The sequence below is a fragment of the Pteropus medius genome, unplaced genomic scaffold (genome assembly GCF_902729225.1).
Source record: "Pteropus medius unplaced genomic scaffold, Ma_sr-lr_union100, whole genome shotgun sequence".
NCBI lineage: Eukaryota > Metazoa > Chordata > Mammalia > Chiroptera > Pteropodidae > Pteropus > Pteropus medius.
In genome coordinates this window covers 1,686,865-1,709,867 of record NW_024354886.1, presented here as the reverse complement: position 1 = coordinate 1,709,867, position 23,003 = coordinate 1,686,865, and the positions used below count along the sequence as shown (strand labels likewise).

The 23,003-nt window shown below is 34.7% G+C and overlaps 1 protein-coding gene across 2 annotated transcripts in view; it reads left to right on the top strand.

The window, feature by feature from the left end:
* Window positions 1-23,003, top strand: part of DNAH8 (dynein axonemal heavy chain 8) — a 310,080-nt gene that overhangs the window by 107,575 nt on the left and 179,502 nt on the right. For both annotated transcript variants that reach the window (XM_039856088.1, XM_039856089.1), the window contains 5 exons: window positions 170-283; window positions 1,633-1,695; window positions 5,763-5,863; window positions 8,780-8,917; window positions 9,090-9,330. In XM_039856088.1, the coding sequence (XP_039712022.1) occupies window positions 170-283; window positions 1,633-1,695; window positions 5,763-5,863; window positions 8,780-8,917; window positions 9,090-9,330 (657 nt within the window). The remainder of the gene's footprint in view (window positions 1-169; window positions 284-1,632; window positions 1,696-5,762; window positions 5,864-8,779; window positions 8,918-9,089; window positions 9,331-23,003) is intronic.

Here is a 23,003-nt window from a genome sequence, read left to right as displayed (position 1 = left end):
ACATTTGTGATGTTTATTTTATTTATTTATTTTTTAAACAAACAACATTGCAGAGACATCTTTGTTCATACAGAACACCTGTGGGATAACAGACTTGCTGGAATAGAATTGTCGTTTTCGTTTAATACATTATTTTCACTCTCATATTGAGTATTCTTTTTTATTCTAGGTTTCTGTACAAGATGAACTAGTTCAAGTGCAGCCACAATTTAAAAGTAATCTGCTAGAGTCTGTGGAAGTTTTTCGTGAGGATGTAATGAATTTTGCAGACGCATATGAGACGGTAATTTAAATATTTGCATGCTGTGTGTTAAAATGTTTGCTGGTATGTTTATATTAAATGAAAGGAATGAACCCTGAGAACTATACTGTGATTCATACATTGTATGTAAGAGGCTGTATTTACATATTCATAGCTATCAAAAAAGAGAATAGCTACTCTTTCAAGCATGTTTTATGGAGTTAGAAGATTTAACTATTAAAAGGAGCAAGAACTTTGAAGATCACGTAAGGAGCAAAGGGTCTGGTTTTGCCCTTTCTCAGGGCCAGAATTCTCATAGTTGAAAATGTTATATAGTTGTTAAAAGGCTCTAAGAAACTATAAATGCTGTAATACCATGGCATTATGCAACTGATTTCTTTTTCACCAACGCTTAGAGAGCTCTTAGAGAAAAGTTTCACTGAAGATAAATAATTAAAGTCATACTTGGTTATCCCCATAAACTACTCATCTTGGTATAATCACTGATAATGGTCGGCCTCCTCGATGTTAAACTCAGAAGTTGGATATATTCCCCTAGAATATTCTTTCTTTTAGTGGTCACCAACGCTTAGAGAGCTCTTAGAGAAAAGGGATCTAGCTTCATAAGACATTTATGCCCTTAGTGCTACTTATATAACACTTTTTTTGACATGTACTAAACTTATCTCTTTTAGTCAACATTTTATTGCCCAGTCATTCTATTATACCAAGAATCTGGCCTATTGTTTTGCCCATCCATAATATTCATGATCGTACAGACTATCTGGGGTCCTTTTGGCAACTATTTTGTGGCTCATGCCACCAGAGACTGCCTATTGCTTCTTTCAAATTTTCACCCTATTCGTGTCTCTATTTCCATATTGGGTTGAAGAATTAGTGAAAGGAGGCTATTCTCAGGATAGAATAAATAATTATATCAGTTATTCTGATACACAACCACAGCATCATCATTTATAATCATAAATGAAACAGAGCTCTGGTGGTACAGACTTCGTACAGGATGAAATTTTGTCACACTTTTTATTAGCTATATCAAGGTCCTTTAAAAATTAATGGAAGATGGAGTGATGCAAATGTTCTAAAATGATTGTGGTCATGGTTACACAACTCCATTACACAAAACCATTGAATTGTACATTTTCTTTTTTCTTTTTTTGAATTGTTCATCTTAAATGACGGATTGTATAATATGTGAATTATATCTTACTACAGCTGTTAGAAAAAATAAATGAAAACTTCATGTATAAGACAAAATTAGACCATTTAAATTAAAAATAATATTTTTTTAAAAGGAAATAATAGATAAACCCAATAAATTAATAAATACATATGATTAGGAATTAAAATGGAGATTGTATTATTTATTACAGGAAGGGCCCATGGTTCCAAATATACCACCTCAAGAAGCTAGCAACAGGCTACAGATATTTCAGGTAAAACTACATTACAGATTTTAATTGTATTCTAATCTGCTAAATAATGTAATTGATTCCTTTTTCTGTGTCCCTCCATGTTCTTTTCCACAGAATCTCTCTGTATTTTTAGATAATAAAACTAATTCTAAGCATCTCATTTGTATGTAAAGTGAGAAATACTTATAGAATAATAAAATATATCAAATAAGATTTTAAATGTTGACAAATGATTTCTCTGTCTTCCCTCTGTATCCACTAATTTTCTTTCTTCTGTATCCATCACTTGAAACTTCTCTGCTCCTTTGTCCTACCTCAGACCTTACAATACTCATTGGATCAGGCCGACCATTCACCATTTTTTCCTACACTCAGGTTGCTGAGCACACCTAGAGAAAAGTCACACACTCATTTGGATGAACGTTTTGCAGATTCATGAATTCCTATGTAAGCTAGCTCTTCAGGAGTATCAGGCAATTTCGTGATTTGTTTCTGTTCTTTCTCCTGTTTCCTGCGGTGGCTGTACGATATGTTCATGTTATCTTTATGTCCCCTATCCTTCTTGCATTCTTAGTCATTAAAAAATATTTATCAGATGCCCGCTATATGACTTGGTCAATAGAAAGGTGATTAAGAAATGATTCTTACCTCTAAGCTGCTAAAACCTGGTAGGGAGGTTATGCTAAGGAGTTCATAGTCTATCCTGAGGGTTGGAGAGCTCTAAGCAGGAAATGATATGGTCAGGTTTGGATCCTTAAAACAATCATATTTTTAAAAGATTTATCTGGCAGTAGTGTGAAGGTGGTTTGGAGCGAGGATGGTTGGACGGATGGGAGTTTCAGTAATACAAGAAATTGTAAAGATTGAGACCAAGCAAGTGGCACTTGGAATAAAGAAAACTGGATAGATATCATGGGTTTAATACAGACTGGCTGGATAGGCTTGGAGCCTGGATTGGGAGCAAAAAATTAAGATTTACAACTTAGGCAAATAGATGAAAATAGAGGTATTTACTTAATAACAAATATGAGAAAAGGAGTAGATTTGGGATTTTTTTTTGAACAGACGATCTTGTTTTCATATTTACAGAGGAAACTTAGGATCTGTGATTTGAATTTCAGAGAGATGTGTCCTGCTTCTTGTCCTTGGAGGCCCTTTACTTTGTCCCTTGTCTTTTCTTAGATCAACCTTTTTCTCTACTTTTAACGTTTTACTGTTTATCAAGTCTTTTCAATTAACACTTTTAAAACTGTCTTTCCTTCTTAAAGTACAGTAACAATCTCTGTTCTGTGTCCCCTTCTAGACTTGACTTTTTTCTTTACCCATTTCTAATTTCTTTCTCTGTTTATACTCATTTGATAATTGGGTTATTCACCCCAAGCAAATAAATGGAGGAGTGGAGTTAGTAATTTTGTTCTCATTGCTTTACATGTAAGTTCCATGGATGGTTTAGGCTGGTTCTATGCACCCTTTTGCCAAAAAGGTTCAACAAGTTAGATGGGATCTCTCAAGTTGCAGGTTCTCCTGAGAGTGATGGGAGTAGTTCAGGCTTTTCCCACCATAACCGACTGGAATTTATCATATGGTATCTAACTTTCAAATCAAGTCTTTCCCTTGATTTGAGTATTTTAAAATAGAAAAATCTATACTCGGATAAAAAGAGTTTGGTTCCAGGATCATTGGAACAATCAGGAATTGCTGCTGGTCCTTAGTGGAATAAACTAGTGCAAACTAAGTAGACAAAATAATCTGTCACAGAGCCCAGTGTCTCTGCCTCCTGATTCCAGGGAGGGTAAGTCTAGCCCAGTAACTCTTGTGGATTTTTATTAAGTAGGTTGCATGTGTTGACAAGGGTTTTCCTGGGTTGCAGCAGGCATGAGCCTTTCACTTAAATGTGATGTCCTCAGACAAAAAGTCTAGTTATTGTGAGCATTCTTCTCTCCCCAGAACTATGACAGTCACTTTTGGACTAAAACCAGCTCCTCCCATCACCCTTGCCAGAACTTTTGCTGGACCCTGGGGGAGGCTCTGAAGTCTTTTGTTACCTGAAGTCCTCAGGTTTGGATCTGAAGTCTCAGTGAATGGCTTGCCTCTCTGGAGGAGCCAGGACTAAAACTGACCTACTCACCTGGTGGCTGCCAGTGGAACCCCTCAGTAATAAAAACAAGATATACAATGAGAAGAGATAGTACTGTTGGATGGTGATAAATGCCAAGGACAAAAAATAGCAGGAAGGGACCATAGAGTGCTGGGCGGTGTGTCTGTGAAGTGGAAGTGAAATTTAAAATAGGTTCTGCAGAGAAGGCCTCCTTGAGAAGGTGATATTTGAGTAGAGACCTAGAGGAGTATGGGAATGAGCCAGGCAGATATCTGGAGGAGCAGCTTTGCAGGCAATGGGAAGAACAAGTGCAAAGTCCTTGAGTAAGAGCATATGTGAGAAGCAACAAGGGGGTCAGTATGGCTGGAGCAGAATGATCAGGGAGAGAGTAATAGCAGTAAGACCAGAAGGTAAGGAGGGGACAGACTGTAGAAGCCTTGCCAGCCTCGGGAAGGGCACTGGCTTTGACTCTGAGTGAGAAGAGTAACATGATCTTATTTGTGTTTTCAGTGAATCACCCTCACTACTGTGTTGAGAACAGATTATTGGTAGTCAAGGGTAGAAGCAGGGGGACTAAGTAGGAGGCTATTGCAATAATCCACATGAGAAGTTATATAACTTGGACTAGAGTGGTGGCGTTGGAGATGAGAAGCAGTTGGAACCTGGATATATTTTGAAGGTAGACTCACTTCCTTGTCTTTCCCTCAAGAGTTACCAATTCAGTGGTCAGCAACTGGGACTTTAATGTGTCACCCTTTTATCAAGGGAGTGGTCACTTTGTTGAAAAGGTAATGCAGGGTCCATCTCTTGCCTTCTTGTATCTTCTGTTCTACTTATGCCTGGGGGTGTGAGCCAAGCAGGCTGTTTACTATGCATCTGGCTGGGTATGTGACTTGGGGTCAGATTTGCAGACCCAACTTGCTGGCCTGTTGATAAAGCTGATATTTTGTTCCTCGTTTGTCTGGCACTGTGGGTCTATTTATATTATTTGGGACCCAAATAGAACAAGGGGTGAGCGATTGGCATCCATTAATAGTCTTCAACATTAACTAGATTTAAAACGTCATTATTTTAATGCATGCTAACTTTGATGTTTTCATTTCTCCTTTGCTAATGTTCACACAGTCCCGTAAACTCTTTGTTCAGTAAGTATATTGAGTAACCACTAAGGAGTATAAAAAGTGCAAAATTTGGTCCTTGCCCTCTAGGAATGAAGAATTCATTGGAGTTCCTCCAGTGTCTTCTTCATACCTTCTTGATTTGGCTCCTGTAAAATATGCTAATATGTCTGTCAGATCTATGTCGCTATCTGAGCATTTTGATGCCATATATTTTCTAGGGCTGAGAATTTAGGATTCTTACTGATATGTTACACCATTTAAGTAGAGCCCACATATCTTGTTACAGGCGGATTATTTCTATTGGCTTTTGTGCTTTAATTCTTAGCATTCTAACTATAGAAGATTCAAATTCCAATTCAAAAGACATGTGCATTAACTTTGCTGATTTAAACTGTTAAAATGAACTCAAATGGTGTTAAAATGGGATCCTTCATTTTATAGACTCTTTATTGCTTATAGAGAAAACAGGGTTGGGTAGACTATGCTAACGCTTCACTCATTTGAACCCTGTAGTAGAGATGACCAGTTTAAATTAATGATAAAGCCTGAATTATAGAATTTTTGAAATGCAGTTTTATTACATTCAGACGTATTTGTGGGAACTTAAACTGTAGGTTTTCTGGGGACCACTTAATTTTATTAAGGAAATAATCTGGTATAAAATAGATACTTTTAGAATGCTTGAAATTTAATTTTCCTAAGTGCTTAACTGTTTCTCTAATAGCTTGATATCAGTATAAATTTGCTTCACAAATACTTGCTTCATACATAGTATTAAATAAACTTCAATGTATTCCGATTATAATAAATTCTACTTTAATGGGGAGTGAATTAATTATATTTTACTACAATTCAAAAACCCTTTATAGGCCAATTTTGATGATCTGTGGAGGAAATTTGTTACATATTCATCGGGTGAACAACTTTTTGGATTGCCTGTGACTGACTATGAGGTTTTACACAAAGTCAGGTAAGTTTAGAAATTGTATGTTACATGAAATAATTAAATACTGTCTACTTAAAGAATCATGTCTTCATAAATCCTTTATTATATGGAGAAGGGCCTCCTTTGCAACACTCCTAAAATTTCCCCCTATTCCTGGCTATTCCTGACCCATTGTATACATAGTCTCTATACACAAAAGAAATGTTCTAGAATAGTAGAAAATACATTGCAAAAATTCTGGGCATTCGTGGCCTATTTTTAGCCTGTGCTTTATTTTTTTTCTTTTCACCATTTTTGAATAATGTTAATGATTGTGCAGAAGCACTGCAGTTTTGGATGACTTTTGTTTATTTAAAGGAATAGCCATCCTCAGCTGTCAATCCCTTCTTGCTGCATTTATGCTAAATCTTCTTCCCCATTGGGTAGACATAGATTGAAGGCCAAGGAACATAATTGATTTTTAAACAGTAACAATTCGTTTTAAACAGTGGATCTAGGATTTAAACAAGTATCCTTTAATAGAATTTTAAATATAACTTTCCTTCAGGGCAAAATTAAAACAGCAGTCGTAGTTAGTGAGGATCTTGGCTAAAAAAAGAAATTATATATATATATATATATATATATATATATAGACAGAGAGAGAGAGAGAGAGAGAGAGAGAGAGACTTCTTTCAAAGTCACGGCATGAAAATGTCATGACAAAATAGACATGAAATTGTCTCAAGATAGATTAATGCTTCAGCCACTTAGGTTGGATGGTTTGTATTCTTTTTTCTAAAGTAGTCATTCACCAAGCTTAACGCCGTGACCAATTGTGTTAGAATTGCATATGTCTGGTCCTTGCCCCTGACTTACTGAATCAGAATCTCTGGGATTGGGTCTCAGGAAATCTAAATTTTTATAAATTCTCTAGTTAATTCTTTTACATACTCAGTCTGAGACTCGATATATTTTAATGTTCAGTGTTCTAAGAAAAATAATCATTTTTATTTACCATTTAGACCAATGGACACTTTTTATTTTTTTATATTTTAATTCATGAATAATTTACAGAAGCAATTTTATTAGAAAATTTAGTAGGAACTTAAGTAGTGAAAACTCAAGCTTTTACTCCATAATCTCCTGGTTTGAAAATATATATACATGAAATGGAGATTGACCTTTGAATGCTGTCACGCATGAACCTGGAGCATACCCATCCTGTAAAATTTGAAATTCCAGATTTCAAATTCATTTCCATTTGCTTCTAGCTTATAATTACTTTTTTTTCTTGCACTTGCATTGTTAAAACTTAAGACTGTTGAAAACTGAGACATTCATAATTTTGTTGAATGAAAGATTGTCATCTTTGCAGTATAAATATAAAAATCTTTACTTTTAGGGTTGAATGATCAATTCAACAATTTTTTTTCATATCTGTATCATCCATTTCCTTTGAATACACATCTGTCTTCAACATGTGTCTTATTAAGGAATGTATCAAATAAAACTTACATAAACATTATAAATAATGAAAGAACATTGTCATTTATCTTTTTCACAAAATGGTACAGTCTTGGCTCTTGTTGCAAAATATTGCATGGAGAAGCCCTTGCCTCTATTCAAATACATTATTCACTCATAAATTAATGAGTTTAATAAAATTCATCTAGATCATGGTCATCTAAAGACTCATAGTCTGAGATTTCGCTTAGACAATTAGTTTCACTATCAAAATTAGAATCTAGAGTGCTGCCTTCTCTTTTATGTTTAATACTTAGGAAGTACCTTCCTTTGTCAATTTTCTTCCCTGCTGTTTTAGGTAGAAAATGAAAAAATTGATTTCTTAACTATATTAAGTGAAAGCTAAATAAACAAAAAATTAAAAGATTACAAAAATGATATCTCCAGAGCACTTTTTAAATACTTTCTTGAAAGATGATGTTATTCTTTGGGCAGCACAATAAGAAACCTGGAGGATGGTGCAATAGGGATATATTTCATTATTGCATCATCCTTAGAGATTCCATTGTTCTTCCCTTTTCTTATTATTTTAGTCATTTTTAGCACAGTAGGGAATAATCAGTGATTAATAATGAAATAATCCCTTGGATGATGAATTAGCAAAATTAAACAAGAAATGGAAAAACAAGATAACTAGGATTCCAGAATGTGTCTTAGATTTATAAAAAGGGCCAGTATGCTCATTTGGTAATTGAAAAATAAAATGAATTTTACTCCATTAAAAACATAAGCAAATTTTAGCTTTGGTCTCTGCATTACCTGTAATAAAACAGTTGTGAATATCAGTCCTTACAAATGGTTAGCACTACATAAGAAATAAACTCAAAAACTAAAATTGGGTGTATTGGACACTCATACTGTGCTAACAGTTGAGGAATTCCTGGAAGAATTCAAAAACTGCCGAGTGGTCAATTTTTGGTGTTTTACACAGTAAAAAACTTTTGCTTTTCTTAAACCTGGAATCCCATCTTTTATTCTTGCTCTGGATAAAACTCCATTTGGGCACATGAGGGAAAAATTTTAGTAGGAAAGTGATGTTTAATGTCAGACTTAAAAGGCAGATGTTCTCATAAAAATCCAGCTTGCATTTGAAAGAAAAAAATCAAATAAAATCTTAGCCTTAGCTTTGGTCTTGTTATGAAGTTTGGTCACATTTTTTTGCAATATTTGGTGTGGTAATAATAATCAAACCATTTGTTAATATCAAGTCATTCTATGATTTGGAACATTTGAGAGCTATAAACTTGATATCATTTATGGAGCTTTTATAAAGTCTTTGTTTGGAAACCGATAGGGTTGTAAGCATGTTGGTGTCTATACGATGTTCTACACATAATGTATGAAGTATTTGATTGGATGAATTCTGCTTATCCAATAATGGTATTTATTTTAAAAATATACATTACGTAATGACTTAATTTTTTGATTTCCCAGGAAGGAACTCAATTTGCTGCAGAAGCTGTATGGACTGTATGATACTGTAATGGGCAATATTAGTGGTTATTATGAAATACTTTGGGGAGATGTAGACATTGAAAAAATTAATGCAGAACTGCAGGATTTTCAAAACAGGTGAGTTTCAATGGAATTAAGCTTATCTTTTTATAGTGCTTATCTTCTTAGGATCCTATAGGTATTTCACTAATGAATTTATCCTCTGATAATTGCTATAAATGAATAACAACTTCTTCAAAGAAATGTGCAGATGAAATAAATTTTTCTTTTTTCTTTTTTTTCCTGAAAGATGTCGTAAACTTCCAAAAGGACTTAAAGATTGGCAAGCATTCTTGGATCTGAAAAAAAGAATTGATGATTTCAGCGAGTCATGTCCTCTACTGGAAATGATGACCAATAAAGCAATGAAACAGAGACACTGGGATCGAATCTCTGAGTTAACTGGAACTCCATTTGATGTGGAATCTGATTCTTTTTGTCTTAGAAATATTATGGAAGCACCACTCCTTAAAAATAAGGATGACATTGAGGTACAGTGCACAAGGGTGCCTTTTTTCCACATCCTCAACACTTATTATTTCTTGTATTTGTGATGTTAGCCATTCTAATAGGTGCGAGGTGATATCTCATTGTGGTTTTGATTTGCATTTCCCTGATGATTAGTGATATTGAGCACCTTTTCATGTAAATGTTGGCCATGTGTATGCCTTCTTTGGAAAAATATCTATTCAGATTCTCTGCTTGTTTTTTTTTTTTAATTGGATTATCTATGTTTTTGCTATTGAGTTATATAAGTTTTTTATATATTTTGCATATTAAACCTTTATCTGATTTATGATTTGCAGATATTTTCTCCTACTTGGTAGGCTGCCTTTTCATTTTGTTGATGGTTTCCTTTGCTGTGCAGAAACTTTTTAGATTGATGTAGTTCCACTTGTTTATTTTTGCTTTTGTTGCCTTGGCTTTCGATTTCAAAAATCATTGCTGAAAAATCACTGCCAAGATTACTGTCAAGGAGCTTACCACCTATGTGTGTTGTAGGAATTTTATGGTTTCAGAGCTTATGTTCACATCTTTAATCCATTTTGACTCAATTTTTGTGTATGGTGTAAAGTAATGCTCCAGTTTCATTCTTTTGCATGTGCTGTTCATTATTCCCAATACCATTTATTGAAGAGACTATCCTTTCACTGCCGTTTGTTCCTGGCTCCTTTGTCATAAATTAATTAACCATATATGCATGGGTTTATTTCTGGGCTCTCTATTCTGTTCCATTTGATCTATATGTTTGTTTTTATGCCGATACCATACTTTTTGATTACTATAGCTTTGTAATACAGTTTGCAGTCAGGAAGCATGGTGCCTCCAGCTTTGTTCTTTTTTCTCAAGATTGTTTTGGCTGTATAGGATCTTTTGTGGTTCCATACAAATTTTAGTATTGTTTCTTCTATATCTATGAAACTGACATTGGAATTTTGATAGGGATTGCATTGAATCTGTCGATTGCTTTGGGTAGTGTGGACATTTTAACAATATTTTTCTAATTCATAAACATGGACTATCTATTTATTTGTGTATTCCTCAATTTCTTTTATCAGTGTCTTATTGTTTTCATTGTACAGGTCTTTCACTTTCTAGTTTATTGTTTTTGATGCACTTGTAAATGGCATTGTTTTCATAATTTCTTATTCTGATAGTTTGTTATTAGTGTATAGAAATGCAACTGATTTTTGTATATTGATTTTGTATTCCGAAACTTTACTGAATTCATTGATTAGTTCTACCAGTTTTTTGATGGAGTCTTTAGGGTTTTCTATATGTAAGATCATGTCATCTGCCAACAGACAAATTTTCTCCTTCCTTTCCAATTTGGATGACTTTATTTCTTTCTTGCCTATTTGCTCTGGCTAGGACTTCCAATACTATGTTGGGAAAAAAAAAATGTTATCTTCATCTTATTCCTGATGTTATAAGAAAAGCTTTCAGTTTTTTACCATTGGGTATGATGTTAGCTGTTTGTCATATATGGCCTTTCTTATGTTGAGGCATGTTCCCTTATAGCCTCTTTACTGAGAGGTTTTTATCATGAATGAATGTTGAATTTTGTCAGATGCTTTTTCTGCATTTATTGAGGTGATCATATGATTTTTATCCTTTATTGTGTTAATGTGGGGTACCACATTGATTGATTTGTGGATATTAAAACATCCTTGCATCCTTGGAATAAATCACATTTGATCATGGTGTATGATCTTTTTCGTGTATTGATGAATTTGATCTGCTAATATATTGTCGAGGATTTTACACTTATATTCACCAGAGATAGTGGCCTGTAATTTTCTTTTGTGGTATTCTTCTCTGGTTTTTGTATCAGGGTAATGCTGAGCTCATGAAATGAGTTTGGAAGTATTCCCTCTTCTCCTATTTTTTGGAAGAGTTTGAGACGGTTGATATTAATTCTTCTTTAAATGTTTGGTAGAATTCACCAGTGAAGCCATCTGGTCCTGCCTGGATTTTTTGTTTTTGGGAAGTTCTAATAACTGATCCAATCTTCTTACTAGTGATTGGCCTGTTCATATGTTCTCTTTCTTTAAAATTCAATCTTTGTAGGTAATGTTTCTAGGAACTTATTAATTTCTTCTAGATTGTCGAATTCTTGTGAGTATAATTGTTCATAGTCACCACATATGATCCTTTGTATTTCTATGGTATCAGTTGTAATGTTTCCTCTTTCACTTCTGATTGTGTATATTTGAGTTATCTTTTTTTTTTTTTTTGGTGAGTCTAGCTGAAGGTTTGTCTATCTTGTTTATCTTTTCAAATACCAGCTCTTCATTTTCTTGAACTTTTCTATCATCTTTTTAGTTTCTATTTCATTTATTTCCACTCTGATCTTTGTTATTTTCTTTCTTCTACTAACTTTCGGCTTTGCTCGTTCTTCTGTTTCTACTTCTTTAAAGTGTAAAGTTAGATTGTTAATTTGAGACATGTCTTGTTTCTTAATGTTAACAATTATCATTATGAACTTCAATCTTAGAACTGCTTTTTCTGCATTTCATAACTTTTGGTATGTTGTATGTCCATTTTCATTTGTCTCAAGATATTTTTAAATCTTTCTTTTGATTTCTTCTTTGACCCGTTGGTGGTTCAGTAGCATGTTGTTTAATCTCTACATATTTGTGAGCTTTTGTGTCTTTTTTTTGTAATTGATTTCTAGTTTTATACTTTTATAGTCAGAACAGATGCTTGACATGATTTCAGTCTCCTTAAATTTATTAGAACTTGTTTTGCGGCCTAACGTACTTTAGCCTGGAAAATGTTTCATGTGCACTGAGAATATGTGTATTCTGTTACATCCATCCATCTATCTATCTGTCTGTCTGTCTGTCTGTCTATCTTCTATCTATCTATCTATCTATCTATCTATCTATCTATCTATCTATCTATCTATCTATCTATCTTTCATCTTTCTCTCTCTCATCTATCTATAGTTAGTATACAATATTATACTAGTTATATTAGTTTCAAGTGTACAATATAGTGATTTGACATTTTTATACCTTACAATGTGATTACTCCACTAATTCTAGTAATCATCTGTCACCATGCAAACATCACAATATTATTAACTCTATTCCCCTTCACCTTTTTCGCCTATCCTCCCACCCCCTTCCCCTCTGGCAACCATCCCTTTGTTCTCTATTTCTATAGCCTGTTTTGTTTGCTCATTTTTTTTTTTTTTAGATTTTATAAATACCGTATTGTATTTGTCTTTCTCTGTCTGTCTTATTTCACGTAGCATAACTTTACCCTCTAGGTATATATCACATCTTTATCCATTCATCTATTGATAGACACCTAGATTGCTTCCATATCTTAGCTATTGCAAATAATGCTTCAGTGAATATAAGGATACATATATCTTTTCGAATTATTGTATTTATTTTCCTTTGATAAATACTCAAGAGTGGAATTGCTGGGTCATGTGGTAGATCTATTTTTAGTTTTTAGAGCAATTTCCATACTATTTTTCATAGTGGCTGCACCAATTTGCAGTTCTACCAACAATGCACAAGTGTTCCCTTTTCTCCACATCCTTGGCCATATATGTTATTTGTTGACTTTTTGAGAATAGCCATTCTGATTGGTGTGTGATGTGGTGTCTATTGGAGTTTTTATTCTGTTGCTTTTAAATGGAATGCTCTGCATATGCTCTTAAATCCATCTGATCTAACATGTTGTTTAGGGCCAATGTTTCCTTATTGATATTCTGTCTGGATGGTGTATCCAATGATGAAAGTGGAGTATTAAAGTCCCCTACTGTTATTGTATTGCTGCGTATTTCTTCATTCAGGTCTGTTAATATTTGCTTTACATATTTGGGTGCTCCTGTGTCGAGTGCATAGATATTTACAAATGTTATATCCTCTCGTTGGTTTACTGTGTTATCATTATGTAATGACCTTCTTTGTTTCTCAGTCCAGTCTATTTTGTCTGATGTAAGTATAGTTAACCCAGATTTCTTTTGGTTCCATTTGCATGGAGTAACTTTCATTCTCTTCACTTTCAGTTTGTGTGTATTCATTCTATATCTGAAGCGAGTCTCTTATAGGCAGCATATAGATGTGTCTCATTTTATTTTATCCATTCACCAGTGAAGCCATCCATCCCACTTGATCATAGTATACCTATACTCTGTCTTTCTCTCTTTTTCTAACTGAATGAATTTTATTATTATTATTAATTAATTAATTTTTTTATGGTGACTTTGGTTAACGAAATCTGGTAATTTTTGGCAGTACATTTTAACAGTAAGGCATATATATATTTATATTATGTGTTCACCTCCCATAGTTAGATTTCTTTCTGTCACCATATATTTGACCCCTTTTACCCCATCTAGCTCCCTCTCTTCCCCGCTTCCTGGTAACCCCTAGTCTATTGTCTATGTCCATGAGTCTCTGTTTGTTTGTCCTGTTCATTTGTTGCTTTTAGGTTTACATCCCACATATAAATGATAGCATATGATTTTCAACTTTTTCTGTCTGGCTTATTTTGCTTAGCATGATTATCTAGAGGTCCATCCATGTTGTCACAAATGGCAGTATTTCATCTCTTCTTATGGCTGAGTAATATTCCATTGTATATATATATACTACAGCTTCTTTAGCCAATTATCTATCATAGGACATTTCGTTGCTTCCATATCCTGGCCACTGTGAATAATGCTGCTATGAATATCAGTGTGGAAATATCTTTTCAAATATGAGTTATCAAGTCTTTGGGGTAAATACCCAGTAGAGGGATTGCTGCATCATATGGTAGATCAATTCTTAGTTTTTTGAGGAACCTCCATACTGTTTTTCATAGCGGCTGTACCAATTTGCAGTCCCACCAGCAGTGTATGAGGGTTCCTTTTTCTCTGCATCCTCTCCAATATTTGTTATTATTTGTCCTGTTGATTATAGCTATTCTAACAGGTGTGAGATGGTATCTCATTGTGGTTTGATTTGTATTTCTCTAATAGCTAGCGATGTTGAGCATCTGTTCAAATATTTTTTGGCCATTTGTATGTCTTCTAGGAAAAAGTGTCTGTTCAGGTCCTCTGCCCATTTTTTGATGGGATTGTTTGTTTGTTGTTGTTGTTGAGTTGTATGAGTTCTTTGCATATTTTAGATTTTAGGCCCTTATCAGAGGTGTTACTTGCAAATACATTTTCCCATTGAGATGGTTGTCTCTTTACCTTGTTGATGGTTTCTTTTGCTGAGCAGAAGCTTTTTAGTTCGATGTAGTTCCATTCCTTTATTTTTGCTTTTATTTCCCTTGTCTTTGAGGTCAAATTCATAAAATGCTCTTTAAGTCCAAGCTGCTTGAGATTAGTTCCTATGTTTTCTTCTATACAATTTATTGTTTCAGGTCTTATATTCAGGTCTTTAATTCATTTCGAGTTAATTTTGGTGTGTGGTATTGACAAAAGTCTAGTTTTGTTCTTTTACTTTCTATTTTTCCCAGCACCATTTATTGAAGAGGCTTTCCTTTCTTCACTGTATGTTTTTGGCTTTTTTGTTGAAAATTGTTTGCCCATATATATATGGGTTTACTTCTGGACTCTTGATTCTTTTTCTCTTGTCTGTGTGTCTGTTTTGCTGCCAATACCATGCCGTTTTGATTACTGTCGCTTTGTAGTATAATTTGAAATCAAGTAGAGTGTTGCCTCCAGCCTTGTTCTTTTTCTTCAGGATGGCTTTGGGAATTCGGAGTCTTTTGTGCTTCCATACTAATCTGATGCTTTTTTGTTCTATTTCTTTAGAAAATGCTGATGAGATTTTGATGGAGATTGCATTAAATCTGTATAATGCTTTAGGTAATATGGCCATTTTAACTATATTGATTCTTCCAATCCAAGAACAGGGAATATCTTTTCTTTCTTTGTATCTTCTTCAGTCTCTTTAAATAGGGTCTTGTAGTTTTCATCATATAGGTCCTTAACATATTTCACTATGGAATTTATTCTTTTTGTTGCAATTGCAAAAGGAATTATTTTTTCCACTTTTTCTGACACTTCATTATTAGAGTATAGGAATGAAATGGAGTTTTGAATGTTGATTTTGTATCCAGAAATGTTACTGTATTTGCTTATAGTGTCTAGTAGTGCTCTTGTGGAGTCTTTAGGGTTTTCTATATAGAGAATCATGTCATCCTCAAATAGTGAGAGTTTGACTTCTTTGTTTCCTGTTTGGATACCTTTTATATCTTTCTCTTGTTTGATCGTACTTGCTAGGACCTCCAATGTTATATTGAATAACAGAGGCGATAGTGGACAGCCTTGTCTTGTTCCTGATCTTAGAGGGAGGGTTTTTAGTTTTTCACTATTAAGTATAATGTTGGCTGAGGGTTTGTCATATGTGGTCTTTATTATGTTAAGGTACTTTCCTTCTATACCAATTTTGTTAAGTGTTTTGATCATAAATGGATGCTGTATCTTGTCGAAGGCTTTTTCTGCATCTCCTGATAGGATCATATAATTCTTATATTTTAATTTGTTTATGTGGTGAATCACATTAATCGATTTGCGTATATTGAACCATCCTTGTACCCCTGGGATAAAGCCCAAATGATCGTGGTATATAATCTTTTTAACATGTTACTGTATTCGATTCGCCAGTGTCTTATTCTTCAGGATGGCTTCAGGATTTTTATGTGTGTTCATGAGAGATATTGCTCTGTAGTTTTCTTTTTTGTGTGTTATCTTTATCAGGTTTTTGTATCAGGGTAATATTGGTCTCATAAAATGAGTCAGGAAGTATTGCCTCCTCTTTGATATTTTAGAAGAGTATGAGGAGAATAAGTATTCAATCTTCTTTGAATGTTTGGTAGAATTCACTGGTGAAGCCACCTGGTCCTGGACTTTTACTTTTTGGTAGGTTTTTGATGATTGTTTCAATTCCCATTCTGCTGATCAGTCTATTTAGATTTTCCCATTCTTCTGAATTCAGTTGAGGAAGGTTGTATTTTTCTAAGTACTTATCTGTTTCTTCTAGGTTATTAAATTTTGTGTTATATACTTTTTCATAGTAGTCTTGTATGATCCTTTGTATTTTTGCGGTGTCTGTCAGTCATATTTTCCCCTCTTTCATCTTGATTTTGTTTATTTGTGTCTTTTCTTCTATTTTCTTTAGTGAGTCTAGCCAAGGGTTTGTCAATTTAATTAACCTTCTCAAAGAATCAGCTCTTTGTTGCATTTATTTTTTCTATTGTTTTTTTTTTTATTTTCAATTTCATTTATTTCTGCTCTAATTTTGATGATTTCTTTCCTTCTGCTGACTTTAGGCTTAATTTGTTCTTCCTTTTCTAGGTTTTTAAGATGAAGCGTTAGGTTGTTTATTTGGGCTCGTTCTTGTTTTTTGAGATAGGTCTGTAATGATATGAACTTTCTTCTTATGACCGCTTTTGATGTGTCCCCAAAGTTTTGATATGTCGTACTATCATTATCATTCATTTCTATGTATCTCTTGATCTCTTTTTATTTCTTCTCTCACCCAGTTATTCTTCAGTAGCATGTTGATTAATCTCCATGTATTTATGGTTCTTCCTGTTTATAGTTGATCTCTTGCTTCAAAGCATTTTGATCAGAGAATATGGTTGGTATGATTTCAACCCTCTTATATTTGTTGAGGTTATCTCTGTGTTCTAGTATGTGGTCGATCCTTGAGAAAGTTCCACGTGCACTAGAAAAGAATGTGTAAGCAGCTGTTTTGAGATGGTAGGCTATGTATATGTCAATTATGTCCAGTTGGTCTAATGTGTCATTTAAGGATGTTATTTCCTTACTGATTTTCTGTTTGGATGATCTGTCCATATCCAACATTGGGATATTTAGGTCCTCTACTACGATAGTGTTTTGGTCTGTTTCTTCCTCTAGTTCTGTTAGTCATTGCTTTACATTTTTGGGGGCTCTGTGATTGGGAGCATAGATATTAATAAGTGTTATATCTTCTTAGTGCATGATTCCCTTTATCATTATGAAGTGTTCCTCAGTATTTTTCTTTACCTTTTTTATTTTGAAGTCTATTTCATCCAATATTAGTACCACTACTCCTGATTTTCCCTGAATGCCATTTGCTTGAAATATCTTTTTCCACCCTTTCACTTTGAGTCTATATTTATCTTTGGAGCTGAGATGTGTCTCCTGGAGGCAGCATATGGTTGGGTTTTGTTTTTTGATCCATTCTGCAACTCTGTGCCTTTTTATTGGTGAGATTAGTCCATTTATATTTAGGGTGATTATTGAAATCTGAGATCTTCTTATAGCCATTTTAGGTTTTACTTTCTGGTAGCTCGGTGTTTCCATTACTTCTTTGTCCTTGAGTGTCTTTATTTTTTTAAAAAAATTTTTTTGTCTTTGTGGATTTTCCCTTTGGTCCTTCTTGTTTTATGTTATATACTTCAGATCTGAATCTTAAGCATGTGGTTACCATTATGAATATGTAAAGGATAGTTGTATATATATAGTCATCCATTTTCTTCTGCCAGTGCCTTATCTCCATTCTCCGTTGTGAATTTGGATCTTTGAATCTTCCCCTTTTCAGTCATTGTTGTCTCATATTGTCCCTATGTATGCTGTACATTCATTACTATCTTACTATAGCAAATCTCTTCTTATTATTTAAGCTTATAATGCCCTATTCTAAATATAGGTTACACTACTCTGCTTCTGTCTGCCTGCTAGTCACCTTACTCATAGTTACGTATTTTTTTATTATTTTGTTTTAGGTAGGCTGACCCCTATTATTATTTCCTGTAGTACAAGCCTCATAGTGGAGAATTCCCCAAGTTTTGTATGTGTGGAAATGTCTTTATGTCTCCTTTATAGCTAAAGGAGAGCTTTGCTGAATACATTATTCTTTGCTGGTAATTCCTTTCATTTTATAGTTTGAATATTTTATTCCACTCCTTTCTGGCTTGTTAGATGTGTGCTGAGAACTATGATGATAATCTAATGGGTTACCATCTTCTTTTTCCTGGTAGCCTTGAGAATTCTGTCTTTGTCATTAATTTTTGATAATTTTAATACAATGTGTCTTGGAGGAGGCCTTTTTGGGTTGAGATAATTGGGTGTTCTGTTAACTTCTTGAATTCCAATGTCCAGCTCATTCCTTAGATTTGGGAAATTCTCATCCACTCTTTGTCTGAAAATGCTTTCTAATCCGTGCTCCTTTTTCTCCCCTTTGAGAATGCCCATTATTCTTATGTTTTCTCTTCTGATGGTATCAGCTAGTTCTTGTACTTCTTTCATTATTTTTCATTCTTCTGTTTCTCTCTTTTTCCTTCTGATTTCTAGATTTCTGTCTTCAATAACACTGATCCTTTCCTCCATTTGATCGACTCTATTTCCCAAGCTTTCTATTTCATTTTTCAGCTCTCGCAGTGTGTTCTTCATCTCCAGAAGTTCTCTTTGCTTCTTTTTGAGAGTTTCAATCTCCTTGCTAAGGAACTCATTCTACTCATCTAGTTGTTTTTTTAATTCCTGACATTGTTGATATGACTCGTTTTGGAACTCACTGAGTTTTTTTCAGAAGTACTGTTTCTCCTCCTGGGCATTAATGGAAGTGCATTCTGTTGTTTTTCCAGAAAGAAGATTTATTGTATAAAGATCTCTCTCATAGCCTGTTGCAAAGAAGGTGTTTTTCTTTTGGTTTCTAGTAGGTGGCATCTAAGCTTTTTGTATCCATGCTTTATATAAAGTCTTAAAATGCCTTTTTTTTTCCTTATAGATATTCAATCACACTTGCTATCCTCAGTCTTAGTCCCTGTCAGTGTTAGCAACAGTTTTAGTAACATTTGCTCAGATTCCCCAGGGCTCTGCGGTGTTCAGTCTTGGAGGATATGGGGGGATGGGCACTCTGGGTTGAGGGAAGGGGGCTGCAGCTCAGCCGTGCCTTTTGCAACCACAGCTGGTAGTAATCAACTGTTGTTTCTCTGCCATCCCGCTTCTCTGCTTTCTGCCCTGATGCCTGACCACTGCCGCCGGCCGCATGGAACTCACAGCTCTCCCAGGCAGGGCCGTTCAAGGAACTCGCTGCTCCTTCTCCCCTCCACCTCTTTCTACAGGGAGCTCTGGCTATGAGAGGCAGATTCTTTGTTTCTCCCAGTCCACTGCCCAACACCTGAGGTTCCTACCTGTGGTAGCTCTTATGTTCAGATCTCACCCTCAGATGTGCTGGTGTGCTGTTTGGGTGTTTTTTGTTGAATTTTAGATGTTCAGCTTATTGTTGTTTCAAGGGGAGAGATCTGGGGACATCTCTCACTCCACCATGTTTCTGACCTACTCTGTCTTTCCTTTGAGAATTTAGTCTATTTACATTTAAGGTAATTATCGATAGGTATGTACTTGTCAATTTATTCATTGTTTTCTGGCTGGTTTGTAATTCCTTTGTTTCTTCTTCTTTGTTCTCTTTCTTTGTTATTTGATGATTTTCTATAATGGTATGCTTAGATTGCTTTCTATATCTTTCATTGGTCTACTCTAGGTTTTTGCTTTGTGGTTACCATGAGACTTACATGTAACAACTGATATTTTAACAGTCTATTTTAAATTGATAACAACCAAAATTTGGATGAATTTTAAACTCTACAGTGTTCGTCCTCCATCACATTTTGTTTTTAATGTCACAATTTACATCCTTTATCTTGTATATCCATTAATAAATTATTATAGTTACAGTTATTTTTACTACTTTTGTCTTTTAAACTTCATGTTGGTTTTATAAGTGATTAACCCATACATAACCTTTACAACATTAGATTATTCTGAATTTTACCATATATTTACCTTTACCAGTGAGACTTATACTTTCATATATTTTTCTGTTACTAATTAATGCCCTTTATTTCAGCTTAAAGAAGTTACTTTAACATTTTTTGTAAGTTCTGTCTAGTTGTGATGAACTCTTTTAGCTTTTGCTTGTCTGGAAAACGTTTTATCTGTCCTCCAATTCTGAAGGACAAGTTTGTTGGGTAGAATATTCTTTGTGGCAGTTTTTCCCTTTTATCACTTTGAATATACTATGCTACTCTCCTCTGGCCTGCAAAGTTTCTGCTAAAAAATCTGGTAAAAAGTGTTATGGTGTTCCTTGTATGTAACATTATTTTTCTCCCTTGCTGCTTTTAAGATTCTCTCCTTGTCTTTAACTTTGACACATTAATTATAATGTGTCTTGGTGTGTGTCTGTTCAGAGTCTTTTGATTTTCTAGATCTGGATGTCTTTTTTCCTTATCTAGGTTAGGGAAGTTTTCAGCCATTATTTCTCTGAATAAGTTTTCTGCCCTTTTCTCTCTTTTCCTTCTGGGACTCCTATAATGCAAATGTTGGTCCATGTGATCTGTCCCATAAGTCCCTTAAGTTATCTTTGTATTTTTAGTCTATTTTCTTTTTGATGCTCTTATTGGGTAAGTCTCACTGTCCTGTGTTTCAGTTCGTTTATCCTTTCTCCCACTTCATCTCCTCTGATGCTGAACCCCTCTATTATATTCTTCAGCTCTGTGACTTATCTTTGGTAATTCTTAATATTTTCTTTCTCTGTTGAAATTCTCACTTTGTTCATGCATTATTCCTCTTAGCTCAATGAGTATTCTTATGACTTTTGAACTTTTTGAACTTTTTATCAGGTAAATCACTTATCTCTGTTTCAATTAAGGTCTCATGTAGTAGATGAACCTTATTATTCATCCCTACTCTAACTCTTGTTTTTTTCTCAAACCTTGTTATTGCCCAAGTCAGTGGCTCCCAGTAGTTGAGGGTGTCCCAAGATCTGTCAGTGTCCCAAAATGGAGGATCTGATTTAGCACCTAGATTCAGGCTGATTGGAAACCAGACCCTCAGGCAGAAGCTTTTATAGTATGAAAATACACCTCTTTTAGAGAAACACTGGAAGATGGCATTTTCTGCCTGCTCTTTCTGCACCAAACCCTAGAGTGATAACCAGTTAAGAACTGCTTCTTTGTTTGCTACCATCCTATTGAAACCATGAACACAAACCCCGTTGGCCACCAGAATCAGGCTATCAAGGGATGTGTACTCTTGGTGGCAGCAACAAAATTTGGGGTACCAGTTGTGTAGGTCCTCTCTTGGAGACCTCAGCACTCTAGAGCATAGCAGAAGGAGAATATGAAGAGCACTCACCCTCCAAGGTCTCTGGAGAGAATTATTACAGTTGGCCCTTAGAATTATGTTTTAATTAGAAGTTTGCCCTTTAGGCCACATTGATTAAGATAAGCTAATAGCCCTCTTTCACAGAAGATTGGTTATATCAGTCTGCTGCCTCTCTGCTATGCCCTGAGGATAGCTGATTAAAAACTCTTTCTCTGTTTTTTACAGTCCCTGTGTGACCCTCAAAAATAAGCCCGGCTTGCCACCTGAGTCAGGTGATTTAGAAGAATCCCTTGGCTGGCAGCTGTAAAAAATAACCACCAGACATGTTCACAAGCTCCTTTCTGGGAGATACTGGTGACTTGGAGCAAGACGGAGGGAGAATGCAATGATGACACTCACCAGACTGTCTTTGGAGAGTATTCCAGTAGGCCTGTGGTTGTGTGTTAAATTAGATCCCTACCTCTCAGGCTGAAGCTTTAAGATAAGATAGAAAGACTGGGGACTTTTCAGTTGGCTGCCTCTGCACTGGGCCCTGCAATAAGACAGATGAATTCATGTGAGCTCATTAAGAGCTGTTTCTCAGTTTGCTATAGTCTTTTGGGTCTTGTGGATGCAACCCTGTTGATGTTTTGGGGCCTCATCTCTGCAGTGCAGGTCCTAAAAGTTGAAGTGCTAAATGTGAGGTTCAAACCCTTCACTCCTTAGGAAAAAGTTTGGGTTCATGGGTTCCTTTCTGATTCTGGTTCACTGTGCCAGAGGTGGAGTTTATGGTAAGTTGTGTCTCAGCTTCTCCTACCAGTTTTGATATAGGGTTTTTCCCATTCACCTGATGTGTAGGGGTTGCTTGGTACACATTTTTTTGGTTTTTCTAAGAAATTATTTCATATGTAGCTGTAGATTTGGTATGTACATGGGAAAAGTTGAGTTCAGGATCCTTGTAAGTCACCATTTGAACTGGAACTTGGTTCTTTTTCTTTTGTGGCCACCTGTTTTTTGTTTTGTTTTGTTTTGTTTTTTCATCATATCTACATTTGTTTAATTTTTTCCTTCTTTTAATAGATTCTTAGATTTGTAGATTCTTAAATTTTTCTATATATATTCTCAAATATTTTATATAGTCTCAAACCCATGAATCTCAAATCTATAGAATTCTTCATTTATCTCTTTAAGCATACTAAACATAATTATTTTTACATTTTGTATTATGGAAAATTTCAAACAAAAGTAGAGATCCTCTTGCTTCAACAATGATCAGCTCATGACCAATATTATTTTATCTATTCCTCCCATATTCTAACACCCCCAGATTAAACATAAAGATTTTTTTTTCTGTAAATTTAATTTCACCTGATGGGTTTTTGCTCCAAACGTTTTCTATGTTGGCTATTCCTCTGAGGATTCATTTTTTTCATAGGTTTTGTAATTTTTATTTTTGAGGGGATTCATTTTGAATGGCAAGCTTTAATAAATGTGGCTTTTATTATTATGTTTAAATTGTTACTCCCCTTTGATATTTTAGCCTTCCTTGCTTAGTAGTTTTGTGGTTTCTTT